Below are 27,400 nucleotides of genomic sequence, written 5' to 3'. Positions count from 1 at the left end.
AAGAAAATGAACATAACACCCACAAAACTTAGCAGCTCGCTTACATCAAATAAAATACACTTTTTCCTTATGAGGGTGACTTCTGCGTTTTGGAGAGGTGAGACAGCATGTCTGACAGTTCCTGCAATCTTTTTGGTAGTTTCCCATCTTTCAGGTAATTCCTACGAAAACAAAGGTGCAGATGGGAAAATATTTCAGTGCCTGAATTAAATGAACTCCACAGGATTCGATTATTCCAACCTCTATACATTAACCTATAACGTCTTCTCATTCTTCTCGAACAGAAGGAGTTTATCCTCAGAAAGATGCAAGTGGCTAAAGGCTCCGAGCCAGGGTGATCCACTGGCACCACTGGATTTGTATCTTCCAAGCATAAACCAGAGTTGTCCTCTGGTGTAAGATTTATCTCAGAATATAGGAAATCTTTTCCAAATACACACCAATTTCCAAATTGTTTTGCTGTTAAGGGAATAAAATTCAAGTGCTCTGGAAAGGACTTCCCTGCTGTCTAACAAGTGGAAATGGGAGGCAGGTTTAGCAATTTAGCAAGTGAAGAAAGATGCTTTGAATCTGGTGGGGCACAGAGGAAAATGTGAATCAATCTCATCTGCCTTGTCCTCTAGCTTCCAGAGCTCTGTGTGTGTACTCTGTGTGTACTCTGTCCTGATGGAGAGTTCGCGCATTTAGGTCAGGTTCATTGTAACTAACCGGGATTTCTGAAGTAAAGAGAGGCCAAGGGAAGGGAAGGTTAATTTCTACTTGATGTAGGACAAAAAACAGCAATAAAGAGTTCAGGTAGCGACTCACTCTGCACTGCCTGACTACAATGCAAATAGGACAACAGCAAATTCTTTTCTTTGAAGAGCCGTTGTGCGTAAATGCTGTCGAAAAGCATTCCTTGTGCCCAGACTAACAAAGCATTGTTTCTCTGGGTGATCTCCTAGGACACTGAAATTGTTTTTGTCATACAAAACCACCCATGGTGAGGGGACTCTACTTGTGTAGCTCCAGTGCAAAAACAAAGGTTCTAAAGACTATTTTGCAAGCCTCAATAAATATTTGATGAATGATTGAGTAGCTGCCAATTATGAAGAGTACGCTGTGCTAAGTGTCAACTGTATCCGTGTGGGGGAGGGGTCCTGGAAACGTAAAATACGTTCTTCCACTTCAATTGTTTTGCAATCTGTCAGAGTCAATGAGAGGCGCTCAAGAACTCTTCTGTGGGACAGAATGCTTGGAAGGCAACACTCCTGACAGGAATCACCGAAGCAGACCAGAGACCAAGAGACCTGGGCTTTACACCCCTTTGTCCTTCGTCTCCTCCTTCCACCCTTCTCATCAGAACTCCGCACCCTCCTCTGTGCAGCTCCCTTCGCACTTCCTATCGATCCTATGGAACCTAACCATCACCTGGAGTCCCTTCAGGAGTAAGGGCTGCAAAGGTCACATCCCTGGGCTCAGGCCCCTTAACCCTTATTGACTAAGTAAGCCTGCCATTACCTGCTTCTTTTTTAGGGATTCCAAATAAGATTCCACTTGATACAAATAGATGTTCCTTGAAAACTAAAAGATCAGATGATCTCCAAAGTTTCAATGACAGGATTCCCCTAAAGAGGGAGCATTGAATCTGTGCCTCAAAGTAAGGACCGGGTTCCAACAGGCAGAAATTTGGGTGTGATCCCTTAAGATCCTGCAAGGTGAGAAGACCAGTGCAGGCTGGGGGTAGAAGAGCACTTGTAGGGCAACTAGACAGTATTCAGAGGCTAGAGGCAGTCAGTGAAGGCTTCTTTTTTTTTTTAAAGATTTTATTTATTTATTTGAGAGAGAGAGAGAGAGAGAGAATGAGAGATAGCACGAGAGGGAAGAGGGTCAGAGGGAGAAGCAGACTCCCCGCTGAGCAGGGAGCCCAATGCGGGACTCCAGGATCATGACCTGAGCCGAAGGCAGTCACTTAACCAACTGAGCCACCCAGGCGCCCTCAGTGAAGGCTTCTTAACAAGGAAGGGACTTGATAAAAATCTATATGTTAAGTTTAGTCCTGCTTCAAACCGTATTATAGAGAGGGAGTGAGGACGCAGACACACAGAGGGCTTTCTTAGCACAGAACCAAGCACAGGCAAGTATTTGGAAAATGTTATAACTGCTAACTGCTAATGATTGTAAGGAAGAAACAGTAACTCTCACATACTGCTTTAATTAAAATAAAATTGGGGCACTGTTACCCTCTACGTGAAATGTTTTGCCTATGAGTCTTGTTTTTTCTCCTGAGCAGCCTGAATTACTGACAGAGGCAGACAGATAGCTAGAACTGTGGCCCACTTTCAAAATATTAGAAAGCCTAGCACTTTCAATAATTCATTAACCGTAAGTAAGGAGCCAAATTCTTATAGTGCAAATTCTAGAAGCCATAGCTAAAATCCCCAATATCCATGACCTGGGTTATGACTGGTTTCTCTATTTTAAGGTCCAAGATCTAGCTCAAAGACTATCCAAAACTTTCTAAAAACAAATATTTACCTTGTGCCCCATACTATTTCATCTCTGACTCTTGTTATGTATCTATGTATCCACATCTGTGTGTCTAAGTGGATTTCAGTTATAAGGACAGTTTTATAGATAAAGAGAATTTAGTAATTCATCTGTATTAATTCTTTATAGTCAAAAGAGAGCACCTGTAAATACACTGCTGCATTTAATCCTCACAAAACAAAATCAGAGATATAAAAGGCCACAGCTGCCGTGAAAAGTTTGGCGTTTTCTCAGAAAGTTAAAGTTAGAATCACTCTGAAACTCAGCCATTTCACTCCTGTGTTACAAAAGAAATTGAAAACAGGTACTGGAGGGAGGGAGGGAGGGAGGGAAGGGTACTCAAATACTTGTGCACCCACGTACATAGCAGCATTATTCACAATCGCCAGAAGATGCAAACAACCCAAATGTCCCAATGTCCATCAACAGATGAAAGGCTTAACAGGTTGTACCCACAATGAATCGGTGGGTGTTCAGACACAAGAAGAATGCGGCACTCACATGCCACAATGCCAATGAACCTCAAAAATACCATGCCAAGTGAAAGAAGCTGGACACAAAATACCCCAGATTGGACCATTGCATTTACATGCAGTATCTAGAGTAAGTCAGCCCACAGACCCAGGCAAAAACTGGCAGCAGCAAGGACTGGTGGCAGGGTGGTAGGGAGGAGGGACGGGGAAGGACGGCTCATGGGTGCAGAGGTTCTCTTCGGAGTGATGCAAGTATTTTGAGATTAGAGGCGGTGGTTACACAACATTACATACGTACTAAATGCCAAGCACTTTGAAAGGATTACTTTTATGGTGTGTGGACTGTGACTTTCACTGCAACAAAGAAGTGGGAAACTGGAGACTCTACCAATTTTAGAAGTGAGGAATCTGGAGAGAGATTTTACTCAAGAGGAAGCACGTTCTGAGGCAAACAGATGAGATGGCCTCACACAGTACTTGAGTTCCAGGTTTGAATCACTGAACTAGAATTTAATACAAGTTTTTTAAGTTCATGTGTCCACTAGTCCCACTTGCAAGGTCAAACGTAAGCCCATCCTGGAAGCTGGTGGATAATGGAAACATATGATCTATAGATCTTCAACACAGGCATGGGAAGAGAAGCTTGGCCTTGAGACTGTGATTCGTGGTTTCAGTTCTAACTAAAAAGACTTTGCTTGTCACTGGGCAGAGAGCAGCCACCAACTCTCTCTAGATCATAGAAACAGGAGGAAGACACAGAACTCCTTTTTAGAAAACAGTGATTTCTCCACCCAAACTGGGCTTTCCTTATTCTTTATTAAAATGTCCATGCTGTTTCCAAAGACTAGGACACTGCTCAACTGAGAGGCAGCTTTCAATGAAAGAGAACAGGGGTATGTTTCACGTTCAAGGGGAACTCCACGGAGCAGCTTAGGGGCTGCTCGCTAATTACCTCCTAATAAGAAGGCAGTGGGCACAGCGGTTGACATGGAATATCTTGGCATGAAACAGACCTAGATTCATACGGACCGGAGTGACAACTTGTGCGACCTTGAAAAATGTATTACATCTCTCTAAGTTTCAAATTCCTAACCTGCAGAATGCCAACAGTTGTCCCCAGTACAGGTTGTTATAGCATGTCCTCAGAGAGGGCATGTGAAGAACTTGGCTAAAGGGGGTGCCCAGTTTATGTTAATCATGGGTGTTTTACTATGACACTTACCTCTAGCTGAATATAGACTTGCTCAGGCATCTTCTGGCCGTAGTTTTCCAGGAGTATGATGGTTTGTTTTAAGGGTTCAAATAGTTCATCCGTAGTTCTCTGTCGGCTTCTTACTGCCAGAAGATGCCCCATGATATCTACTAAACCATCGTGATCACCCTCACTTAAATCTCTCTGAAGTCCAGCATCTGTCTCCTTTATAAATTCCTGTAGCTCATTCAGACTATTAAATACATATATACATACATACACAGACACATATACATACATGAACACACACAAATCCAAATTAAGCTCATTAAAACCTTGAGAAGTAGAAGACATCTGATAGGTCAACAATGAAAGTAAGATTCTATTTAAACATCACATCTCTGCTAAGAAACTGGCAGTTTTAATGTTCTTAAAATTTATGTCTCAACTTTAAAAAGCAGTCAGGTGTTAAAAGTTGTAATTCCAAATACCAAAAGCATAGACTACCTGTCTATGACAAATCTCAAAAGATGCTCCTGAAACATCCAGCTCCATTTCTTAATAATGTTCAGCAAGCTCACTTTGAAAGGCTTCATGTCCACCTTGAACCAACCATCGAATACTCTGAAGTCATCAAACTTGCTCATTTGAACATACAAAGCTTCATAAATGTCAATCTACAATTAGAAAAAAAAATTCCTTGAACAGTTCAATCAAACAGGAATAACTACATTGAACACTAAGGGTTTTCCTTGCCTGCTCTTTGAATTGTTCGAGAGTTGGTGGTTGTTCGGGGACTTCTTCATTTGCATGAGCATCCATTCCATCAGATGACCCAGTCTGGCCGTACAGGAGAAAATGCTCCATGAACTCAGCTCGGTCATCAACCCAGAGGTAGGCGTATGTGTCCAGGGTATTTCTGAAGTCCAAGACTTTGCTGATAACATCTGCCACTCTCTTCATTATCTCCTGCCTGACCTCTACCAGGCCCAGCATATTCTCCATGTCATTCTAAATGAGAGGAAAAGCGAGCGTTCATTAAAACCCACCCTGTCCTGTCAATCACGTGCAACGTAACATCACCCAAGGCCATGCTTCAAAGGGAGAGTAGTTGGCAAAATCAGAAACTGTGTTGTTTTTTTTCTCTAGCTTCTCCTTTCCGTGTACTCCCCATTACCTCCATTTATTTTTCCATCATTAATACCAAAGGTCATAGTCTTTTTCAAAGATAGTACCTGATAAGTTGCTATTTCCAGATGTGAGGCCACTCGCTCCATCTGGGCAGACATTTTACAGCTGCTGCCAAGCATTTCTTCTACCAGATCGTAGAAGCCATGCCCAGCCTCTCTTTCTAAAGAAGGTTTGAAAAGAATCTCAGGGGGCATTAAAATCATCTGTGCTTGAAAAAATGGCACAGGTTTCAGTTGTTTTTCCGTATTCATCAGAAAGAAGTCTAAGTCATGCATGATAGCTTGAAAAAAGCCTTCTACCACCATGTCATCGATGAATTCCACATAAATCTTCCAGGTATCCAGAGAAGGATTGGCTTTGAAGAGCTTCCTATTTTCCTAGAAACATAAATATTAATAGACGGGCACAAACAACAGTGAGTACAAAAATGAAAGCTTTCCACTGAAATGTTTTGTTAAAGAAGGGGCTGCGTTTTTGTGCATGAGATAGGAACATTTAAATGCCAGGTCATAGAGCCTTAAGCTGAACAGTAAATATCTAAGCAGGATTTTGTAACACTTAGATCATTTACACCATACATTCAAAAGTCACCTTTTAAAAGAAAAATCATTATGAAAATTGCTGTCTTCAAATAAAAACAAGAGATACAGGAGTTTTTAAGCATTCTCTATGTCCTGGATGTAGGTCCCAGCCCTTGCTCTGTGCCAAACTCTATGTGGTCCTGGGCTTTGTCTTCCAGGGCCTCATATGTCAATGAGGTTTCCCAAACTGGTCTTTCAGAGAACACTGTTCTGTAATATCCAAGATCACTGAGACAGCCAAGTGCTATGTACTCTAGGCCTTTCTTGGAGATTCACCTTGCTACTATTAAAAGTCGACTGAACTTGGTTGAATGAAAACAAGCAACCAAACAACAAATACTTTGTGCAAGCCACCCATAAGCAGCCTATGGAATAGTAACTCAACTTGAGGAAAACCAGCCTGGTGAAGTCAAAGCTCCCTTTGTGCTTCAACAGTATTAAGTTCTTCTACCTTGACATCTCCTCCCAAGAGTCTGGGTAATGAACAGGTCAATAGGGCATGACAAGGTCAGACAGGACTACGGTTTAGGACTGCTAGAGGTTGAGCAAACGGCGTGGCAGGACTAGGAACACAGATTTGAAAAGGTCAAATGGGCAGCAAGGGTTGATTCCAGAGATACCTGAGTGGTAAAGGTTACACAGTCCATATAATCCAGAGGGCAGATGCCCAAGGCAGAAACCAGATCAGAGAGAAAAGGAGACAATGGAATGAGAGCTGATTATAAGGTAGACAATACTCTGCCCTTTCTTTGATCATTTGCCACTGCGGATATATGATCCACAATTCAAACGTACGTGTTACATGCAAGAACCACAACTACAGAGGTGATAAAATAGGGCCAAGACTGGAAAGCTCTTTGAGGGATTTCTTGCCCTCAACAAATTTAAGGACCTCTCCTTTCAAGGATGCTGTCTTGCCCATCCAGGTGGAACCATTCACATCTGTATATATCTGTAGTATATGTGGCCCACACCCCTGGAGTTGTGTGATGTGCAGTAGATATCCTGGGCAGCTGTACACAGCAGTCCTGGCTCCTTTGTAGGGACTAGAAAGGAGAAGTATAGATCTTAGAGCTGGAAAAAAAATCCTTAAAGACCATCTTGTTCAGTATATTCATTTGAAAGATATAAAAACAAAGACCTAAAACACATCAAACATCACATTGGTAGGAAGTTAGCACCCAAGCTAGGACTACAAACAGGACCTTTTGACTCCTTTGGATCCCCAGGGTAGGGCTCTTCCAAACACATCACACAGTACAGTACCTGTGATTGCCTCATTGTTTATACTTTTTCATCCCAAGATATCCAGTTTATATACTGCAGTGCCACTCATAATAGTTTTACTTTCAACAATATAAAGAGGAAAAGGGAAGAAGAGCTTTGGGTCACTCAGGGATGGCTTAGGTCCCTTCCAGATCCAATCTTCCATAGTTCCAGCCCTCTCTCTTCATCTTAGACTCTGCCGGCAAACTATCCCTTGGAATCCCCCAGCCACACAGGGTGCAGCATAAAAAGGCAGAAATGACCTACCCTCTGCAGTATTTCCACAGCTTTCCCCTAAACTATACTCCTCAGAGGTAGTCTGAGAGCCAGGCTCAAAACCATGGGCTGATGCCGGGGGGGGGGGGGGGGGGCGGGGCGGGGAGAATCACTGAAAAGATACAACTTCTAGAAACAATCATTTCATCCCTGTTTGGAAGTTGACTTCCCTCAAGTTGGAACCTCTCCTCTCTTCGCATACTGAGAACAAGGACTCCAGAGTTGTTTAGTTTTTGACTTGAGGAAAAAAGAAGAGAGTCAATTTATTAGTAGAAAAACTCCAACCTTATTCTCTGAGGGGAACAAATTCTTAGAATAATCCTCAATGCCTTCTCCTACAAAGCTCCACATCCAGCCTGGTAGAGGATTCTGTTCGTTCTACTTAAAATATACCCAGAATCCAACCACTCCTAATCACCTCCAGCGTCATGGCCCCAGTCCAGGCACCACGCATCTCTCACCTAGGTTACTGCCACGGTAACCGCCCCCCCCCCCCGGCCCTGTGCTCCACCTGGGCTCCACTTTCAACACGACAGCCAGACTCTCCTCCAAATCCAAGTTAGATCATGTTTACTCTCCTGTCTTCCAAGTCCTGCAATGAGCTCCCCACACGGCCCAGAGTAAAAGCTGAAGTCTGTACAAAGGCCCGTGAGGACCTCGTTGATGTGCCTGGCCCCTCCATCCTCTCCTCACAGCCCGGGACCATCTGACCCGAGCTCACTGTCCCCTGCGCCCCGCTACTCCCCTAGCAGCGCTGCCATCAGCTCCCGGCTTCGCACCAGATGCCAGCACCTTCCTCCCCGATGCCTGGAATACTCCTTCCCCCACCGGCCCGCTGTGCGGACGCTGTAACTCGGCTCTCATCTTACCTTCTCCTTGAGGCCTCTCCTGATCACCCCCAGCCCAGTACTCGGAAACTCCTGCATATCCTGCTCCAATTTCATCTTGGTTCTGTAGCACTCAACCAATTCTACCATCCCTGCCTTCCATCTGCTGTTGCTGACGTCTCTCCCCTCACTACGATGGGAGCGCCACAGAAGCAAGGGTCTTCCTTCTGTTCACTCAAGTATCTCCAGAAGCTAAAAGGCTACTGGGCCCATAGGAGGCTCACCTTAAATATTTCCTAAAGAAGTGAATGATAATAGAATACTAAACTACATAGTTGGTTATAGTCAATTTCAGTAGAAAAACCATAGTCTGTTGCTCGTTCTCCCACTGAGAATGAGCCCAGAGACAAGTGTCTTCACTTTACGCATGAGGAAATTCAGGCCTGGTTTCTGGAAGGCACAAGACTAAAAACCCTGGTTTCTGACCTCCTCCAGGGCAAACCCCAGGCCATAGTGCTTTGTGATGGTGGGGAGTAGGTATGTGTGTGGGGGGGGGGGGGTGTGGGGGTGTGTGATGGGTGTGTTGCCCTGCCCAAAGGAGAGTGTCATAGTCTGAGGACTGCATCCATCTATAGAGATAATTCCATATAACAAACACACTCAGAAGGAAATACAGAGTATTATGCTCTTTAAAAAATGAACTTCCCCACATCTCCCTCACTGGAGTCGCCCCCTTGTGAGCACCACATTCCTGTGCTCTGCCCCCCTCCCTCCTGTTACTACGGATGAACTCTCCAAGTTCCTATCTACAGCCGACTTCCACATGTATTTACACAATCCCTTTCCTTCCAGGACTTTCCTCCAACAATTATTTCCCCTCTACTAGATCATTCCAATCAACATACCACCCCTCAGAAACACCTACCAACATTAAAAATAAAATCCTCCCCATCCCTCACATGCCCCAGGCACTGCGGAGTTTTAGGTCCCCGCCACCTCAGAGCTCCTCAGGAGCTGAGTGGCCTTCTGGCCCCATTTCTCCCGTTCTTGTCAGCCACTCCATTCTGGCTTCCATTGTATCAAGTTAGCTCTGTCACAGTCACCAACGGCTTCCATGGGGCAACATCTGGCTGCTAACGTTGGCCCTCACTTTCAGGTCCTGAATCAGGATGGGACAAAGTCAAATGCTTCCTCCTCCTTGGAATGTCTTCTTGACTTGCTTTCTAGGACAGCATCTCTCTGGATTTTCCTTCTGCTTCACTGGCCTCCTTTTCAGCATCCCGTGCTGGACCCTCCCCTTCTCCCTGGCCTCAGAGAGGACTTCAAGGTCAGGCCTTGGACCTCTTGTCTACCTACGATTAAACCCTACACAAACTCGTCAAAGTCCATGGCTTCACATATGACCTACATACTCCTGACTCTCACTTCTATGTCACTGGCCTGGACTTCTTACCCCAAACTCCAGCCTTGACTGCAGTGCCAGCCTACTTGAAATAATCCCTTGGGCATGCATCTCTAACCAACATGGCCTAAACCAAAGCCTCTCTTTTCCATTCAAAATCCGCTCTATCACAGTTCTCCCCATATCAGTAAAGGCAAACTCCAATTTTCCAGTTGCTCAGACCAAAAATTTGAACCCATCTTTGACTTCTCTCCGACTCATCACAGCAAATCCTGTTGGCTCTACTTTCAAAATATACCCAGAGCATGACGGCTTCTATCCCTACCATTCTGACCCAAGCCATTATCACCTGAATTACTAAAATAATTTCTCAAAGGTCTACCTCCTACCACCCCCTTGCTCCCCTCTGATTTACACTCAACAGAGCTAACCTTTGAGTAGAGAGTGTCTGGCTGCTATTTCACCTTACAGTAAAAACCCAAGTTCTCAGAACGGCCTGTCAATCCCACGTATGTGTCCTCAGTCCCTTCCAAGTTTCATCAACTACTACTATTCCCCTTGCAAATTCTGCTTCTGGCATGCTGGCTCTCTGACTGATCCTTGGACAGACCAACCGTGTTCCTTCCTCAAACCTCCGTACTTTTCACTACCTAGAACATTCTTCTCCTGATATCCACATGGCTCATTCTCTTTCCCTTTCAGTTCTCTGGAGAACTACTATCTTAGCACAGAAGCGTTTCAAACCACCTCATATAAAATACACCCCATACCAATGATTCCCTATCCTATCTGCTGTATTTTTCACCATTTCTCCCATTCTGTGTATGTTATTTTTCTCTACCTTTGCCAACCAGAATGTAAGGTCCAAGAGAAAGGGACTTTTTTGTTTGGTTGAGTTTTCTTTTTCTGCCTTGTTTCATTTTGTCTTCTCTGCAATTGACAACTCTAGAATAGTGCCTGTTACTGTTTTTAAAACTCAAATATTTGTTAAAAGGAGAGTGACTACTGTCCACCCTCAGGAGAAGGTTGGGAGGGTAACCGCACAAGGTGATGCGGACAAGATGGCTGGCACCTACGGGCACTTCACAAACCGTGCCAGCTATCAACAGCATCCGAAAGAGCATGTAGCTAGGACCAAGGCAAGGATCCCATCTCTAGGCTTTCCGTTTCACCAATATATCTCACATTCCAATCTCTTCCCTCAGGAATGAAAAGAAGCAAGGGCTGCAGAAGTTACATGCGAGCCATGCAAAGTCGTCCATTTTAAATGCTGAACAAAACCATACATAAAGCTCCCTCAGGCGCAATAAAAAAATCCTACATTATTAGGTTGAGTATGTCTGCTCTTTTCTCAATTGAAAAGATCTTCATTTTCCAAACCTCAAAAGCCATTACCTCCACCAAGTTATGTATCCTGCAGCCATCTTCTTGAATTTGCCTGTATTTTTTAGTAAATAAATCGCCCTTGTCCTCCAAAGTCAAGGCAGCCTCTCTTCTGGGCTCCCTCCTGGGAAGGAGTGTACACTCCGCCCAAGCCTTCATGGTTTGCTGGATCACCTTCACGTTGCTCTGCGTGTGCTCCACTCTGCGTGCCAACTCAGACGTGGCCACCTTCACCCTCTCGATGTACCCCCAGCAGTCATCCCGCCACGTGAGCAATGTCGCAGCTGTCTCCAGGTGCTCATCCACGGCCCTCAGCTCATCTTCCACCAGAGGATATTCCACTTCCAGGAGGGTCTGCTTCAACTTATTATATCCTTGCACAACAAGTTCAAGATTTCCAATGTACTGAGCAAAAGGAAATCCCGGAACAGAAAGTGTCAAATGTGTTAGAGCTACATATATTAGAGGCACGAAAGTATTACAGGTCTACGTGTTCATAATTATGAATCGAAATACGTCTGTTCAAAGAATATCTACAAACACTCACCTTTAAAATAGTGTTTCGTTTTTGGAAGATGGCTAACGCTGAATCCGGTATGTCAGATTTCTTCAGCATCAAAAGGTATTTCACCTCTCTCAAAACAGCCATGAGCTATTAAAAGAAAATCAAGGATTATGTATTTTATGAATGACATTCTCTTTTAACACGTGTTAAAATCCAAACACTTAAATTATCATCCAATGATTACAGTATTTTCCAATTGTCAAGATGAAGAGGCTGTTGTTTCATATTGTTTTTAAAAGCAGTCATCATACATTCTTATGATACAGAAGTATAAATAACAATCTTATTTATGGCTATGGCCTACAGTCAGAGAAAGAATTCAGGCAAAAGACAGTAACACGTGCACACCGAGCTGTGAAATGGAAGGTTGTACATGGACCTCCATCTTTTCCCAGGACTGTTCTTTCTGTCACAATGTTTGTTTGGAAACAAACTTGTTTCAGTACAACCGACAGACTAGCAATGTGGACATACAACAAATTTTCTCTGTGCTGATCTGCAATTTCATTAGCAAGAAACTAGGTAAATGCTAAAAACTGCACCTAACTCAACTGAAAGGCTTAGAAATATGCAAAATGCTCATATGCCAGGAGCCACCAAGCACCTCAGTTCACTCAAGTACAATGAGCCATGCCCATTCACGTGTAGGGGTACAACTTTCTGCCAGATATCAGATAACCCTCCTTCCATCACTTCACAGTAATGCACAAATTGTCACCTGTCCAACACCCACTTCCGTGAGCAAACTTCCAGTCTTTGTCAAGGCAAAGTGTCATATTTACTGTAGTATTTATGTACTACTTAGCCACTGAAAATGTATAAAATGCTGTTTTTGTAGGTTCCTGTTTTTCTAATGCACCGCTGACAGCTTTTAAGTATGAGAGCCCTAGCCCCCATTTTCCCCATAAGCTCTGTACTTTTTATTGTGCAATCTTTCATACCACAGTGATTTTTTTAGGCATGGGTGTCATGTTGTAGCAGAAGGGACTATACCTCTAAATCACAGGTTCTGAGGAAAAGACTGCATAACACATTTAGAAGGTAAGCCAGTTGACTTACTTAGGCTGTCACACCACAGGTGAACTAGTACCATACATAAATCACAGGAATTATCCCTGAAACATCTCAGGCATTTAGTTTTTTAAGTTGGTTTTATGAAATCAGAGGTGGAAGAAATCCTAAGTTCTCTCGGTTATATATTTATATATGTGTGCTAAGGTTTGTAAACATAATTAAATGATGCTACTCTGTGTAATATCTTAGAACAGATGAGAATTTGGGTGCAGAATATGACAAACAGATCCAGGGAGGCTTACTTTCTCACTACTTACCCAGACATATATTTGAACTGACGTGAAAGACAGGGCAATCGCTAAAAAAACAGCATATAATCTTCACTGTTTAAAAAAATTAGCCAAATGTTTACTAATTTCTTTGTAATGGCAACTTACCAATAGGTATTTTCATATGTTTGCCCTTTCCTGTAAAGCATATTCTTTTAGGTAGAGAAGAAAGCTTATTTTGTGCCTCCTACCAAGCTCTCAAAGTTGGAGACAGGTTAAAATACATATGTACCTACATAGATATCACTTATCAGATGTATGCACATATAGTACATTATATATATATATACACACACACACACACACACACACACAGATATAATTGCTCTTAAAGTTTCTGCAGTTTCATTATTACATAACATGTAATACAATTTTAAGAAAATAAACTTATTCAGAGAATCTATGAAATTTCTCTGTTAGGTGGCTTATCATAGGGGAAAAAAAAGGATCTTCAATAAAGGTAATTTTCATCCTGAGTATATTTAACTGTTCATATTAGTTGGGGCATTTAGATGTTGTTTTTTTTTTTTTGGAAAACTGTTTTATAAAAATAACCTATTAACCAGCATATTACATACAGTTTACTGACCTTTGAAGGATATTCTCATTCCATACATTTTGTGGACTCCCCAAACCTTACATGATAAAATTCTAATTAACTGAAAACACTGGTATATGTGCTACAAATATAATCCAAGCCAGAAAACTCTTATAAAAGACTAATGACTACATTCAATTGAGTTAACGTTTATTAAGTATTACCAAGTGCCCGACACTACACTAGAAACACAGGACACAAAGATAAAATGAAATGCACCCTACTCTCAGCTCATTGTCCAGTAAAGGTGGAAATGGTGATTACAAGGCCAAAAAAAAAAAAATTAATATAGTATTTGGGAAACAAATCTCTAAAACAAAGACCTATTAGAAGTTTTCAGTTATAATCCTCACAGGACTGACATTCTCCCAAAATTAAATATAAATCACTGGAAATATCAGGAATATACTTGTGGAAAAAATGGCATCTATAAAACAACTTAAAAATATCAAACCCCTACCTGTGGGTCAAAGTTGACAATGAGAAGCCCATTTATGGCACTGAATTTAATCAAGGGTTGATTCAAACTGAATTCACAGATTTCATCCATGTTACTTTTCCATTCATTATAGATACGATTTTCAAATTGCTCTAGCAAAGCAGTCATTTCAATATACTTCTGATAAACTAAGGCATCATCAGGACTTTCCGAGAATCTGTAGGAACAGGATTTTTCTACTTTCCTACACATTAGATTTCAGCTTAACTACTTTACAAGGAAATATACAATAGAAAGTATAATAAAATGCGCTATAAAAAACAGGAATAGAAACAAGAAAAGCCAAATAATGCTTATGAATGGTCTTTGCCTTAAAAGATAGCGTTATGAAATGAATGGAACGCCCAAGAGTTCCACTCAACATCAATAGCAGAAAGTTACCAACTCCTACAAAGACAAGAGGAAGGTACATTAATCTGTAAAATAAAAGGAGTGCTAGTTACTGAAGAAAAGGAACCAAAACTACCAACATACTGTGGGTGCAAAGGAAAAGTGAGAAGAAAACATGTAAGGACCTACAACAGGGAAACATATGGAAACTTTAAGCATCCCAGTGAATGTATTCTAAAACCACGGGGATGAAGTCTTCTCAGTGAACTCAGCCAAGGAAAAGCGTTAAATAGGGCAATGATTCCTCAAGTGCTAAAATGAACAGTCTACTGCCCTCTATAAAAACTGCCTGTCTCATTAAGATCGTTTTACCATGAAATAGGCCTAATAACTTACAAATACCGGAGAGATGCAAAGTTGGACCAGAATGTCTGAAGTCGTTCAAAGACCTCTTTAGCCCATTTGATGTTGCCTGCAGTAAATGGCATATTCCGGTGAAGAACTACATTTCCACGTTCAATCTGCAGAATCATATTTTGGTGAAGAGGAAGGAAGAGAATGTTTAATCAGAGTGCATTCCAACCTTGAAAGCAGTTGTTCATTTCGGTGGTTTCATGGTACAAAGACATAAAATGTACGTGTTAAGTAACCTGATTAGTGGAGTTATGGTCCTAAAGCAGGTTCTTCATCTGCAAAAGGAAACCAATTAAATAAAGGCATAAAAGGTTTACTGTCACAATCTCATCTTTAGGTATCATTAAATAAAGTTCTAGTTGATGGCCATTACCCACAAAAATGATGCTGGGAATGTGCTCAACTTCATGCCCTACTTACCTGTTTCACGTGTTCATCATACAATTGCTTACACATATCCAACTCTGCGTTAAACATGTGCAGTAATGTGCTGTAATGTGGGCTGAAAATTTCCATGACAACTGGTTTCTCTAGAAAATTCCCAAATATGGTCAAAAGCTGTAAAAATGAAAGTTGAAAGGTTAAAAACTGGATTTTTAATGCAGATACTCAGTTATTTTCCCCATTACACCTCCTACATGCTTAGAGTTAAAGGAAAAATCTAGAACCCTACGAGAATCCTGAAATAGCTCCAAATCTAAGACACGTTTCCAATAAAACAAATATTAAATGTAATCTCCCTTTCTCAGCAGAAAATGAGAGGAGTCAGAAATTAACTACGATCTGTCGGCAATCCCTGCTCATAGATAACACTACTCCTTCCTGCTGGGTGCCAGGAAATGTTTGAGAAGATGCTTGCAGATACAAAATCAGAAGCAAAATGTACATCCTGTCTTTCTTTGTTCTCCCCTCCTACACAGGTACTCTTTTGATATAGAATATCCACGTCGAGGACCTCCAGGTCATACCATTAATAGTTACACGGAATGGATCAGTTACTGGGACTGTCCTGGCTTGTGGCAGCCCACATCCCATGCCACACCACCCAGCCACCCCAACACCGTGGCTTGGGGCGGCAGCGGTGACCGGTGGCAAGGACAACCACTCCACAGGCAGACAGTTCCTTTGACAGCAATGTCCTACCTCAAACTAATGCCTTGAACTAATCACATTCTCTCCTCCTCAGGAAGAGAACTAGGGCATGGCAGGCTGAACCTATGGAAGCAAAATTATGAGGGAGCAAGAACTATTAGCAAGCAGAGGAAGGCAGTGAGCAGGGAGACTGGGGGGCGGGGGGGGTGGGTGGGTGGGGACACATGGACTGAAACAGGTACACACACATTATCAGCAAGCCGACAAGTAAAAGTCCTGAAACTCTCCTCGCTCAGTCCATGCCCCCACACTCAGATCCAAACTCACCTTCACCACCAGCTTCCACAAAGCTCAGCTACCTGAGGAGCCTAACCATGGATTTCCATTAGCCTCCTGCCTTATTCTCTACCCCATGTGGGTCCTTCTATGTGCCAGCATGAGACAGCTTTCTTTGCAAGCACAATAATGTAATTAAAATGCTTGTTTCTGTACAAGCAGTGTTTATATAAGGCTGACAAGGTGCCAGGTGGCCTTAAATTGCTGTTATGATAGGTTTCAGGTAAGAGAATGGAGTTGTGGAGAGGGAGGAACCTCCCCAAGTTCACACAGCTAGTGGCAGAACCGGCATCTGACACCGGGCAGTCCGGCACCGGGCTCTGTGCTCCCCTGTGCGGGCTCTCAACAGCCACGGTGCCACTGGAAATGATTCTGTTACTTGCTGACTCTGTGTGGGATTCATACAATATTAGTTGGTAGGCCTGTTATATAGAGATTTCTTTAAAAGAAGATACTTCCTCAGGGCGCCTGCGTGGCTCAGTCGGTTAAGTGTCTGCTTTTGGCTCAGGTCATGACCCCAGAGTCCTGGGATGGAGCCCCGCATCAGGGAGCCTGCTTCTCCCTCTGCCCCCTCCCCCAGCTCATGGTCTCTCAAGCACACACTCTCTCAAATACATAAAATCTTAAAAAAAAAAAAAAGATACCTCCTCAAAGTAAAATATAATCAAGAGGGCAGAAAACCATATACCATGGTCTGTGCTTTGTTAGCAACATGGCCAAAAAGAAAGTTTCGTTACTCCTCTTAGGGAAATAATAGGTGTTCCTCAAAATTTGTTTTCTTTAAATGCCAACTGTTGACAAGGATGTGGAGAAAAAAGGAACCCTCGTGCACTGCTGGTGGGAATGCAAGCTGGTGCAGTCACTGTGGAAAACAGTATGGAGGGTCATCACAAAATTAAGAATAGAACTACTGGGTATTCACCCAAAGAATACGAAAACACGGATTTGAAAATATATGCACCACTAGGTTTACTGTAGTATTATTTACAATAGCCAAATATGGAAGGAGCCCATCAAGAGATGAATGGATAATGAAGCGGTGTATATATATTCAATGGAATATTACTCAGCCCTAAAAAAAGAATGCCATTTGCAACACAGATGGATCTAGAGTGTATAATGCTAAGAGAAACAAATCATGCAGAGAAAGACAAATACCCTACAATTTCACTCATATGTGGAATTTAAGAAACTAAGCAAAGGAAAAAAAGAGAAACAAACAAACAAACAAAAAACAGACTCAACTATAGAGAACTGATGGTTACCGGAGGGATGTGGATGGGGGTAATGGGTGAAAGAGGTGGCAGGGATTAGAGAGAGACACTTATGATGAGCACTGAGTAATGTACAGAACTGCTGACTCACTACATCATACAGCTGAAACTAATGTAACACTGTATATTATACTGCAATTAAAGAAAAATAATGGGGAAAAAACCTGTTTTCTTTAAAAACAGCTTCATCGTTAACATTCTCTAAATATGTACATCAACTAAATTCACTGAAAACACCACAGTGAAAAAACTGTACAATGAAAATGTAAATCAAACCATACCTGAGAGGTCAGTTTAGACACATTTGGCTTCCCCTCCCCCACCCCGGGTAGTATCAATTATAAGAGTAGAGAAACTGCTAAATATTTTAAAACCGCTTGGTTAGCTGCTCCCTAGCAAAATGCTTATTAACTTTCTTCTTTCAACCACTCTTTTGTTGACTTTGGGCTTCATGTTAACAATCAAAAGCAAACACTGACTCACAGATTTAACAAAGAAGTGCAATCCACCAACACCAGGGAAATGTACTTCGCCAATTTGTTCATTCTTTTCAAACACTTAACATATGACCACAACTGAAATACCAGGAGCTCTCCAACTGCATCTCATCTTGCCTACCTGATATGCTTAGTGGGACGTGACTCCAAATACAAAAGGGAAAAAGACAGAGAAAAAATATTCTTTTGGGAGGCTGTAAGGCCAGAAAATAGTAGTAAGGAAACCTTAACCTTTTAGGTAGTACACATTGTCATAATTTTTCAGCATCACAGATAAAGAAAAACTACCCTATGGGAAGAGAACAAGGGTCAGGTGGACCTCCTGCTTCCATGTCCTCACGAAACTGAGAGCTATTTTGTGAAGAGTATAGACATTTTCCTTCCTATCAACCCCCAAAGATTAAAAATGGACTCCTACCACATGCTTCTTTCCCTGACAGTCCCATTTGAGATCTACACGGTCTACCTTTTCTTCTCCTCAGTTGCACTCCATAACATGGCTTTTCATAATGCCCTTGCCACTATTCAAGTAGTACCTATTTATAGTTTTCCTGGGTTTGCCTCTTTCCAAGAGGTTTCAAATGTTGCCACCTGAACAATTTTACACTTCACAATTTTATAGCTTTCAATTTTACTGCCCGAAGACTTTTCTGGATACTTCATCTTAGACATTTCAGTCTACCTTCATGTAGACATGCTGTAAATTTTAGAGGAACATCCACTAGTGTTTTGCTTCGTTTTGTTTTTTATGGAGTGCCAACACTGTAGGCTTTGAACTACAGTTTCCTATTCAAGTAGAATAGCGTCTGGTCCCAGTGCCCTTCCTGGTCATGTCTTTGCCAAGAGCAGGCATGAGTCATGGTCTCCAGAGAACCGTCTGCATATATTTATTCCCTGGCACCCAATGGCACATGGTCAGAGTTCATCATCCAGTACCTATGGTAGACATCATTTTTTCCTCAAGATGCCATTCTGCAATTGTCTTTCTTCCACCACGACTTTTCCCGCAGTTTAAACCTCATCTGTGAGTCACTGCAGTACTTTGACTACCAGTCCATCCCCCCAACCTCAAGCAGTTATTGGACATCTGCTTTATAAGACACTGAAGACGGGGATTTAAATACAAACTGTGACATGATGTCCCACCCCTGCAGAGCTACTGGGCAGGGGCTCATGCTATATGTTTCCATAGACAAGATACAAATAGGTGCAAAGTTAAAGACAAAAAACATGACAAAAAGATAAAGTAGTTTAGAAAAAGTAAGTGGCATGTACTAGAACAGAATCCCTATCAACAGCTGTGCTACGGGAAGGAGAGAGACTTGAATTAGAAAAAGTAGGAGCCTCTGTAAAGGGAACAATCTACATTCTTTCGTCCTGTTATTTATAAAAGCATGAAAGCAAAGTAGCTCCAGCAACAGAGAGTATGATACACTATGGAGCCATTACAAAATAGTGAATTCTGCTATAAAACCAAGAAAATGTTTATGATCCATTCCTAAGTGAAAAAGGTTACCGAAGAGGGTCAGCCTCTGATGTCACTCTTGTCAAACGGATACATATACATATACGTATCCAAAGAAAAATTTCTGAGAGATGGAATCACAGGCAGCTTAATTTTACCCTAATAAGATACATATTTTGGCCAACAGCAACTCAGTTTCATCTACCAGCTCTTACAAAACAAAGAACTATTTGATCCTTACGAATTTTTTTTGTAGGCTCCATGACCAATGTGGAACCAAACATGGGGCTTGAACTCACAACCCTGAGATCGAGACCTGAGCTGAGATCAAGAATCAGACGAGTCACCGACTGAACCACCCAGGCCCCAATCCTTGTGAATTCTTCGTGTTAAAATGCTTGACAGGGGCCAGAAGATACTTGCACGTCCACCACCACCTGACCCATCATGTGAATTTGAAGGTCAAAATCAAACAGTATCCCATACAAAGTCTGGGTCCGTTCTATTGTTTTGCACAGCCATTTTCAATGAATTATACCCATGATCCCCAGTGTATTTCTTTGGAAACAGAAGGCTCCACTCCTCTTTTGGGATGTCATCTGGTTTTATACCTCACTTGCAGTTCTTTTCTTTGACAAGAAAGTTTTGCATGGTGTCCCTCTTCCCCACATCCTAAGTTGTCCATTTGGGAGGTCTAAGAAGATGCATTTTTTTTATTAATGCAACTCGGAATACATAAATACCACTGCATTTCTTTAATTCTCTGTCCAACATTTCTTCATGTCTTAACATCTGAAAGTGGACTATGTTATATAATCGATGGAATAATTTTTTGGGCATTTTATTTATATACAAAATAATGGCGTGCCTGATCACCAACAGTGTCTTATGCCTGATGGAATGTATTATAAAACAACTGCTATTTGTTTCAGTCAGAGTAATGAAGTGGGCAGGTGAACCCAACATATGTAAACAATGGTACAGAGAAAATCTTCCATGAACAGGTATTTTTCACTTTTCATGGTGGCTTAATTTGGAATCAGGATTTCGTTAGCTATGCCAAACTAGCTCTAAAGGTAACGAGAGCTAAAACGCTGAATTTGAGAAAAGATCAATACTGCAAAGTCCTAAAACTGACCTTGTTCCAAGTAAACATCATGCATTAGTGCCTTATGTAAAATTTAATTCAGTGAGGTGAATATAAACAGGATGTGACTAGTTGTTTACCTGGGTCAGAAAGGAACATATTCACTCCTTTCATCTAACAGTCGAAATTATTCATTAGTATTTTTTTAATGATAGCTTCTTCAGAACTAACCTTAAATGCAGCTTCTAAACCGTTGCTGTTAAAGAAACCTTCGCAAAGAATCGTCCCAAGCCTTCTGTCAAAATCCAAAGTTTTGGACTTAAACACAACATAATCACTTTCAAATTCCTGTAAGATTCAAAGTAAAATAGTTTACAGGAAAGTTTCCCACAGCGGAAAATAGCCACCACATGGGCGTGACATGCCTCCTTCCCTCCCCCTCCCTCCCTGTCTCACCCTTCCCCCGCCTCTTCCCTCCCTTCCCCTCCCCTGCCCCATCTCTCCCAATGCATGTTTCATAGCAGGATTCCAGGGACTATCAACAAAGAGCTGCATCTGACTAACTGTTCAAAATGGCAGTCTTAGAGGAAACGGAGCCTTTAGCACTGCCAGCCCGTGTTTCCCCTGTCCTTCTCACTGCCTCAGACCCCAACGTCAGCACTCCGACCCACCAGTGTGCCAGCCCTCTCCCAATCCATTCTGATTATCAATGATTAAGCAAAGCTTTTCCAAAAATCAAAAAGAACCCATTCTCATCACAACTTCACTGTAAGTTTCAATAGGAAAGTTGTCTGTTTTGTTTTTCATGGAGCAGAAAGCCTAGCAAGCAACACTAGTTCTTCAGGTGAGGAGTAAAATCACAGGTCTGTAAGAAAGCACCGTTAGTGATACAGATGAAACTCAATGCTCTTCCATTTGCCCAGTGTGTTAATATGCAGTTAACAACCCCCAGTTTCCTCTTAACACTAACCATCCACTCTCATAATCAGAAAGAACGAAACCAGGGGCGCCTGGGTGGCTCAGTTGGTTAAACGACTGCCTTCGGCTCGGGTCATGATCCTGGAGTCCCGGGATCGAGTCCCGCATCGGGCTCCCTGCTCGGCAGGGAGTCTGCTTCTCCTTCTGACCCTCTTCCCTCTCGTGCTATTTCTCATTCTCTCTCTCTCTCAAATAAATAAATAAATAAATCTTTAAAAAAAAAAAAAAAAGAACGAAACCATCAGACAGTAACTATCATCTGCAGGGCAGGGCAATTCACGGTGAAGATGTCCCAGAAATTCACGCGCACTTTGGGCTTTCCAAACTGCCACACATTTAATGTAATGAAGTCCTCTATTACCTCTGTAAATTAAGCCTGATCTCTATTAATAACGGCCGTAATGACAGCTAACATTCAGTTTTCTGTTCTAAATGCTGTACATTTTTAACTCAATTTGCACAACACATGATGTAGGTAATACTGTTTCCATTTTAGAGATGACAAAACAAACTCGGAGAAAAATCATCTGCCCACAGTCACACCATAGCTAAGTGGTAGAACCAGAATTTAAAACCTGGCAACCATAATGTTTCTATGTTTCTATGAAGGACTGCCCCCTTGTGTGGACTCTAACATGCCCTGAGTAGAGAGAGTAATGGCAACGTCCTAGGGCACTGTGTGTCATACACAATGTTATATTTAGCATCAAGAGGAAGTCTCCAGGTCTGAATGAGACAGTCTCTTCATCCAAGCATCATTTTTTAAAAGTAAACACAACCTCCCAACAAGTCGTAACAAGCCTAACTTATCCCTCCTCTCAGTATGGCAACAAGAAACTTCCAACTTAAGATGCTCAAATATTATTTAAACAATTAGTACTTAACATCTCAGCGAGGGGAAAATGCAAATTTCTATCCCAACTATCTCTCCCTCTCTCCCAAACTCTGTTTTACTCATTCAAGCCAAATTCAGAATGGCCAAAGGCACCGCTCCCCATCAAGTCCCACAGATAATTCAAACTCATCTTGCACAAATCTCAATTCACCATCTACTCTATAAAGCAGCTCTTTTAAAAGACACCCAAACAAATTTTGGCCATCTCCTTTGCTCTCCTAACCACCTCTTGAGCACGTCCACTATGCTTCCTCTCTCCAGGTGTCACTCTGGTCTAAATCACCATCACCACTCACCTGGATTTCTGCTAATCACTTTCCAACTACTTTCTCGGCCTCTATTACTGTCTCTCTGAATAATTCCTCAAAGTGCTATTGGAATAAGCTTTCTAAAATAGAGGTCTGGTCCCTCTAATTTTTTTTTTAAAGATTTTATTTGAGAGAGAGATAGCGAGAGATAGAGCACAATCAGGGGACGGGAGAAGCAGGCTCCCTGCTAAGCAGTGAGCCTGACTTGACTCAGGGCTCGATCCCAGGACCCCCCCAGATCATGACCTGAGCTAAAGGCAGACACTTAACCAACCGAGCCACCCAGGCGCCCCTGTCACTCTAATTTTTAATCCTCCAATTCATAAGCCTTATTTTTTAAGATAACGTCTCAAAGTCTTACCATACTCTACAAAACCCCATGTGATCTGGACCGCATGTATTACTCTGAACTATTCCAGGAACTTCTCTCCCTTTACACAATAGGATCCTGTCACACCTGCCTTGTCACATCCTCTCTCTGCAGGATACAATTTCCCACTAATCCCTTTCTTTTTACCTAGTCTTCACCTGCTTAATTTCTACTTATTTTTCAGTTCTATTTATCTTTCAGTTACCTTCTCAATTTCCTTCCACCTCCTTTGGCAAGGGGCCCTTCACAAATGCTCTCAGAGCTCTCTGTACGTTAGATATCCTAGCACTGAGCACCGCGGGTAACTGCCTACCTGTATTAGTCCCTGGATTCAAAGCTCCGGGAGTATAATGAATAGGTTTAGTTTTCAGAGTTACAGTACCAGTATTTAATGGGGTTCTTATAGCACATAGCTGTTTCTCAACAAATACTTATTAAAGCATAAACGATATGCCAGTATTACTCAAGGGTCACTATAGACTTTTTTTTTCCTTCATCCTGACAACTGCAAAATTGTCCTCATTAGTGACGTGGGAAAGAGTTTTAGCCAGAGACATGCACTGGTTTGACTTAGCTCCAAAAAGGCATTCATGCTGCTGGGGGAAACACAGACCCTGAGGGAGCCTGAAAGGGGCTGAGGAAGCAGTTTCAGGGCAAATGCAGTAATTCGGGTCAGAGAGGAGATCTGGATATATTTTCAGGGTTTATCTGACAGAACCTGATGTTTATCATGAGAAAAAGAACAAGGTCATGAATGACTCCAAGGTTATGCACCATGTAGCCCAGTAGGTGGAGAAGACCGGGAAGAGCAGGTTTGAGTACAGGTAGAGGTTCAGTTTTGCAAGTTCATTTTGAGACGTCTATCAAATATTTAAGCACAGACATGGAGTGGGCAGCTGAAGATACGCTATGGGTTTACCATTATGTAGCTTTCGGGTGATGTTCTTCATGCAAATTGAGGCACTTACCCTCTTTCTATTTCTGAGAGTTCTTATCAGAAATGGACATTGAATTTGGTAAAATGTTTTTCATGCATCAGTTAACACAATAATGTTTTTCTTCTTCAGCCTGTTAATATGCGCATTTTCAAATACTAAACCAGCCTTGCATCCCTAGAAAAAACCTCACTTGCACATGGGGTGTGCCCTTTCTCTGTACTGCTGAATTCTGTTTACTAATACTTTAAGAATTCTTATGTCTGCCTTTATGAGGAAAAATAGTATTTTTTTTTTTTTTTGCATTATCTTCTCTGGTCTGAGTATTGGGGTAGTAACTACTAGCATCATAGGACAAATTAGCAAGTGTTCCCTCCTCTTGTATTTCTGGAAGACACTGTGTAGAACTGATGTTAATTCTTAAATATTTGGAGAAATTCTCCAGTGAAATAGTCTGGGCCTGGACATTTCCTTTTGGAGAGTGTTTTTAAAATCACAAATCCAATTTCCTTAATAGTTATAGTATTATTCAAATTTTCTGTTTCATTCATTACAAGAAAAAAATGTCAACTATGTGTGGGGGTGGATGTTACCTAAAATTGTGATAATCATTTCTCCATCTATGCCTATGTCAACTCACTATGCTGCACAACTAAAACTAATACAGTATTATGCATCAGTTCGAAAAGTTATTTCTTATTGGATGATTTGTTAATAGTTCTGGTTTTTGAGGAATTGGTCCAGTTCTTCTAGGTGCCAAATTTATGCGTGTAGAGGTTGCTTCTTGTTTTGATATTGCCTATTATTCTTTTAATGTCTGCAGAGGATGTAGTGGTAGCCCATTTTATTCCTGATAATGGTAACGTGCCTTCTCACTTTTTTCTTTATCTTTCAAGAATTAACTTAGTTTCAGTGATTTTTCTCCATTTTTTAAATTTCATAGACTTTGCTCTTTATTATTTCTTTCTGGTTGCTTTGTACCTTTTTTGCTCTTCTTTTCTTTAGATTCTTAAAGTGGAAACCTAGATTACCAATTTGACACTTTGCTTTTTTTAATGCATGCATTTTCAGGGCTATCAATTTCCCTCTGAGAACTGCTTTGGCTGTTCCCACAGATTTTGGTATGTTTTATTTTCATTTTCATTAAGTTCTCTATTTTTTTTTTTCCCTTGAGACTACTTCTTTGACCCATGGGATATTTAAAGATGTGCTTTCCAGTTTCGGAGTGCTGAAATTTTCCTATTATGTTTCCATTATTGATTTCTTTTTGATTCCACTTTCAAAAAAGAACATACTCTGTACCATTTCACATCTCTTGTATTTGTTAAGGTTGTCTATGGCCCAGGATATGGTATATCATGGTCTACGTTTCATGAGCATTTGAAAAGAATGTGAGTTCTGGTGTTGTTGCATGGAGTGTTCTATAAGTGTTGACTAGATCCTCCTGGTTGATGGTATTGAATCCTTCCATATCCTTGCTAATTTCCTATCTGCTTGTTCTTTCAATTTCTCAGGAGGGAGCAATGAGGTCTCCAACTTGAACTGTGAATTTGTCTATTTTTCTTTTTGGTTCCATCAGTTTTTGAATCACATGTTTTATTACTATCTTCTTTGGTGCATACACATTTAGGATTGCTAGATCTCTTAGGTGGATTGACCCTTTTATCATTATATAATGTCCCGGTCCAGTAATTTTATTTTTTGCTATGAAATCTACTTTATCTGATATTTATATAGCCATCACTGCTTTCTTTTGATTCACATTTCCATGATATGCCTTCTTCTGTCCTTTTAGTTTTAATCTACATATATGGTTAGATTTAGAGTTTCTGAAAGAAAGCATACAGTAGGGTCTTATTTTTTTAATCCACTCGGGCAAGCTCTTTTTGTATTTTGACCATTTACATTTAAGGTAATTATTGCTACATTAAGGTTTAATTCTGCCACTTTCTTTTTTTCTTTTCAGTTGGTTTTCTCCATTTCTAGCTTTTTTCTGTAGCTCTCTAGGAATTTTTTTTAGAATTACATTTGATGTATCCATAGTGTTTTAAATGTATCTCTTTGTATTTCTCTAGATGTTACGTATCTAGATACATATATACATTTTTACATTATATGTACATTAGTTATCACTGTCTAATGTTATCATCTTTCACCAGTTCAAGTAAAATATAAAATCTTAGCTCCCACAACCAATGAGTCAAGGAAGAAATCAAAAAGGAAATGAAAACTATGTTGACACAAGAGTTCTAGGAAGATGGCAGAGTAGAAGGATCCTGAGCTCACCTCTACCCATGACACACTGAGGCAACAGATACATATAAGGCAAGTCCTTCTGAAAATGGCCTGAAGAATAACAGAACAGATCATCCATAGCTAAAGACAAAAAAGGAGCCACACCGAGAAGGTAAGAAGCTAGCAGAGATAGAGTTTGTGAACCGAACCCCTGGTGCAGGGACCTACAAGTGGAAAGGATATCCCAAGTGTGAAGGTCCTCCCTGAGGAAGAAAGAGATCAAGCCACACATTAAGCACCCCAGGCCTTGGGAACCTCTACCTAAAGACGAGCCCCCATAACACAAGGCTCTGAACAGGGCTTAACTCCAGGAAAGCCAGGGTGTTATAGGAAACTGAGACTTCTCCTAAAGGGCCAGAATGCTGTACCACTCTGTCCAAGGCCCAGCACAGAGAAGTTTGTAAAGTACTTGGGTTATAAGTGAAGATTTACTGACTAGTTTTAGGACATGTAAAGGGGCAGGGATCTATAAGGGCTTTCTCAAAGAATGTAAGTGCTAGTGGGTGCCATTTTTCTTGCCCTCCTTCCGCCCAGCTGGCTGGCTGCTTGCTAGAGCCCATTCTGACACTCGCCATCTGCAATGCTAGCATTGTTCACCTCACCCAAGCATTCCCCTGCAGACCCACCTGCCCAGGCATGCATCGCTCCAAAGCAGCTCCTACCCCTGACACACCTGGCAGGCAGTCCTAGCCAGGACTGGCACCCCCACAAGAGGCTCCTGGAAGGGGGTGCAGAGAGGGAGCTACACCCACAGCAGCTACACCCTGGCCTCTCAGCCAGCTGTGCCAGAAGCTAATCCTACCCACCAGGCAAGCCTGCAGCAGGTATAGCCAGGCCTCTCAGCCAGCCACAGCTGGGGCCAGCCATGTCCACCAAGGTCCAGGCTGTACTCAGGGCCAGTAAATGCAGACAGTTAGGCTGGGGGCCAGCAGCAATCACCAGCACAACTCCAGCAGGTGCAGCCCAGTCACAACAGGAGGGGGCATACAGCCCACAGAG

At 41.8% G+C, this 27,400-nt stretch overlaps 1 protein-coding gene across 1 annotated transcript in view; it reads right to left on the bottom strand.

Moving 5' to 3' along the window:
• The window catches only part of DNAH11 (dynein axonemal heavy chain 11), a 321,003-nt gene that overhangs the window by 249,824 nt on the left and 43,779 nt on the right, over positions 1–27,400 (bottom strand). The window contains exons 9-19 of the mRNA XM_088018617.1: positions 20,852–20,968; positions 15,290–15,427; positions 14,852–14,976; positions 14,087–14,282; positions 11,668–11,772; positions 11,133–11,525; positions 5,430–5,762; positions 4,951–5,205; positions 4,702–4,871; positions 4,225–4,447; positions 45–161 (exon numbers count right to left, since the gene is read on the bottom strand). Coding sequence (XP_087874743.1) covers positions 45–161; positions 4,225–4,447; positions 4,702–4,871; positions 4,951–5,205; positions 5,430–5,762; positions 11,133–11,525; positions 11,668–11,772; positions 14,087–14,282; positions 14,852–14,976; positions 15,290–15,427; positions 20,852–20,968 — 2,172 coding nt within the window. The remainder of the gene's footprint in view (positions 1–44; positions 162–4,224; positions 4,448–4,701; positions 4,872–4,950; positions 5,206–5,429; positions 5,763–11,132; positions 11,526–11,667; positions 11,773–14,086; positions 14,283–14,851; positions 14,977–15,289; positions 15,428–20,851; positions 20,969–27,400) is intronic.

This window comes from Eumetopias jubatus, unplaced genomic scaffold (assembly GCF_037043125.1).
Source record: "Eumetopias jubatus isolate StellerSeaLion01/CBP00866 unplaced genomic scaffold, mEumJub1_p1.0 scaffold_14, whole genome shotgun sequence".
NCBI lineage: Eukaryota > Metazoa > Chordata > Mammalia > Carnivora > Otariidae > Eumetopias > Eumetopias jubatus.
The sequence above is the reverse complement of the archived record's forward strand: the minus strand, read 5'-3'. Positions and strand labels throughout refer to the sequence as shown.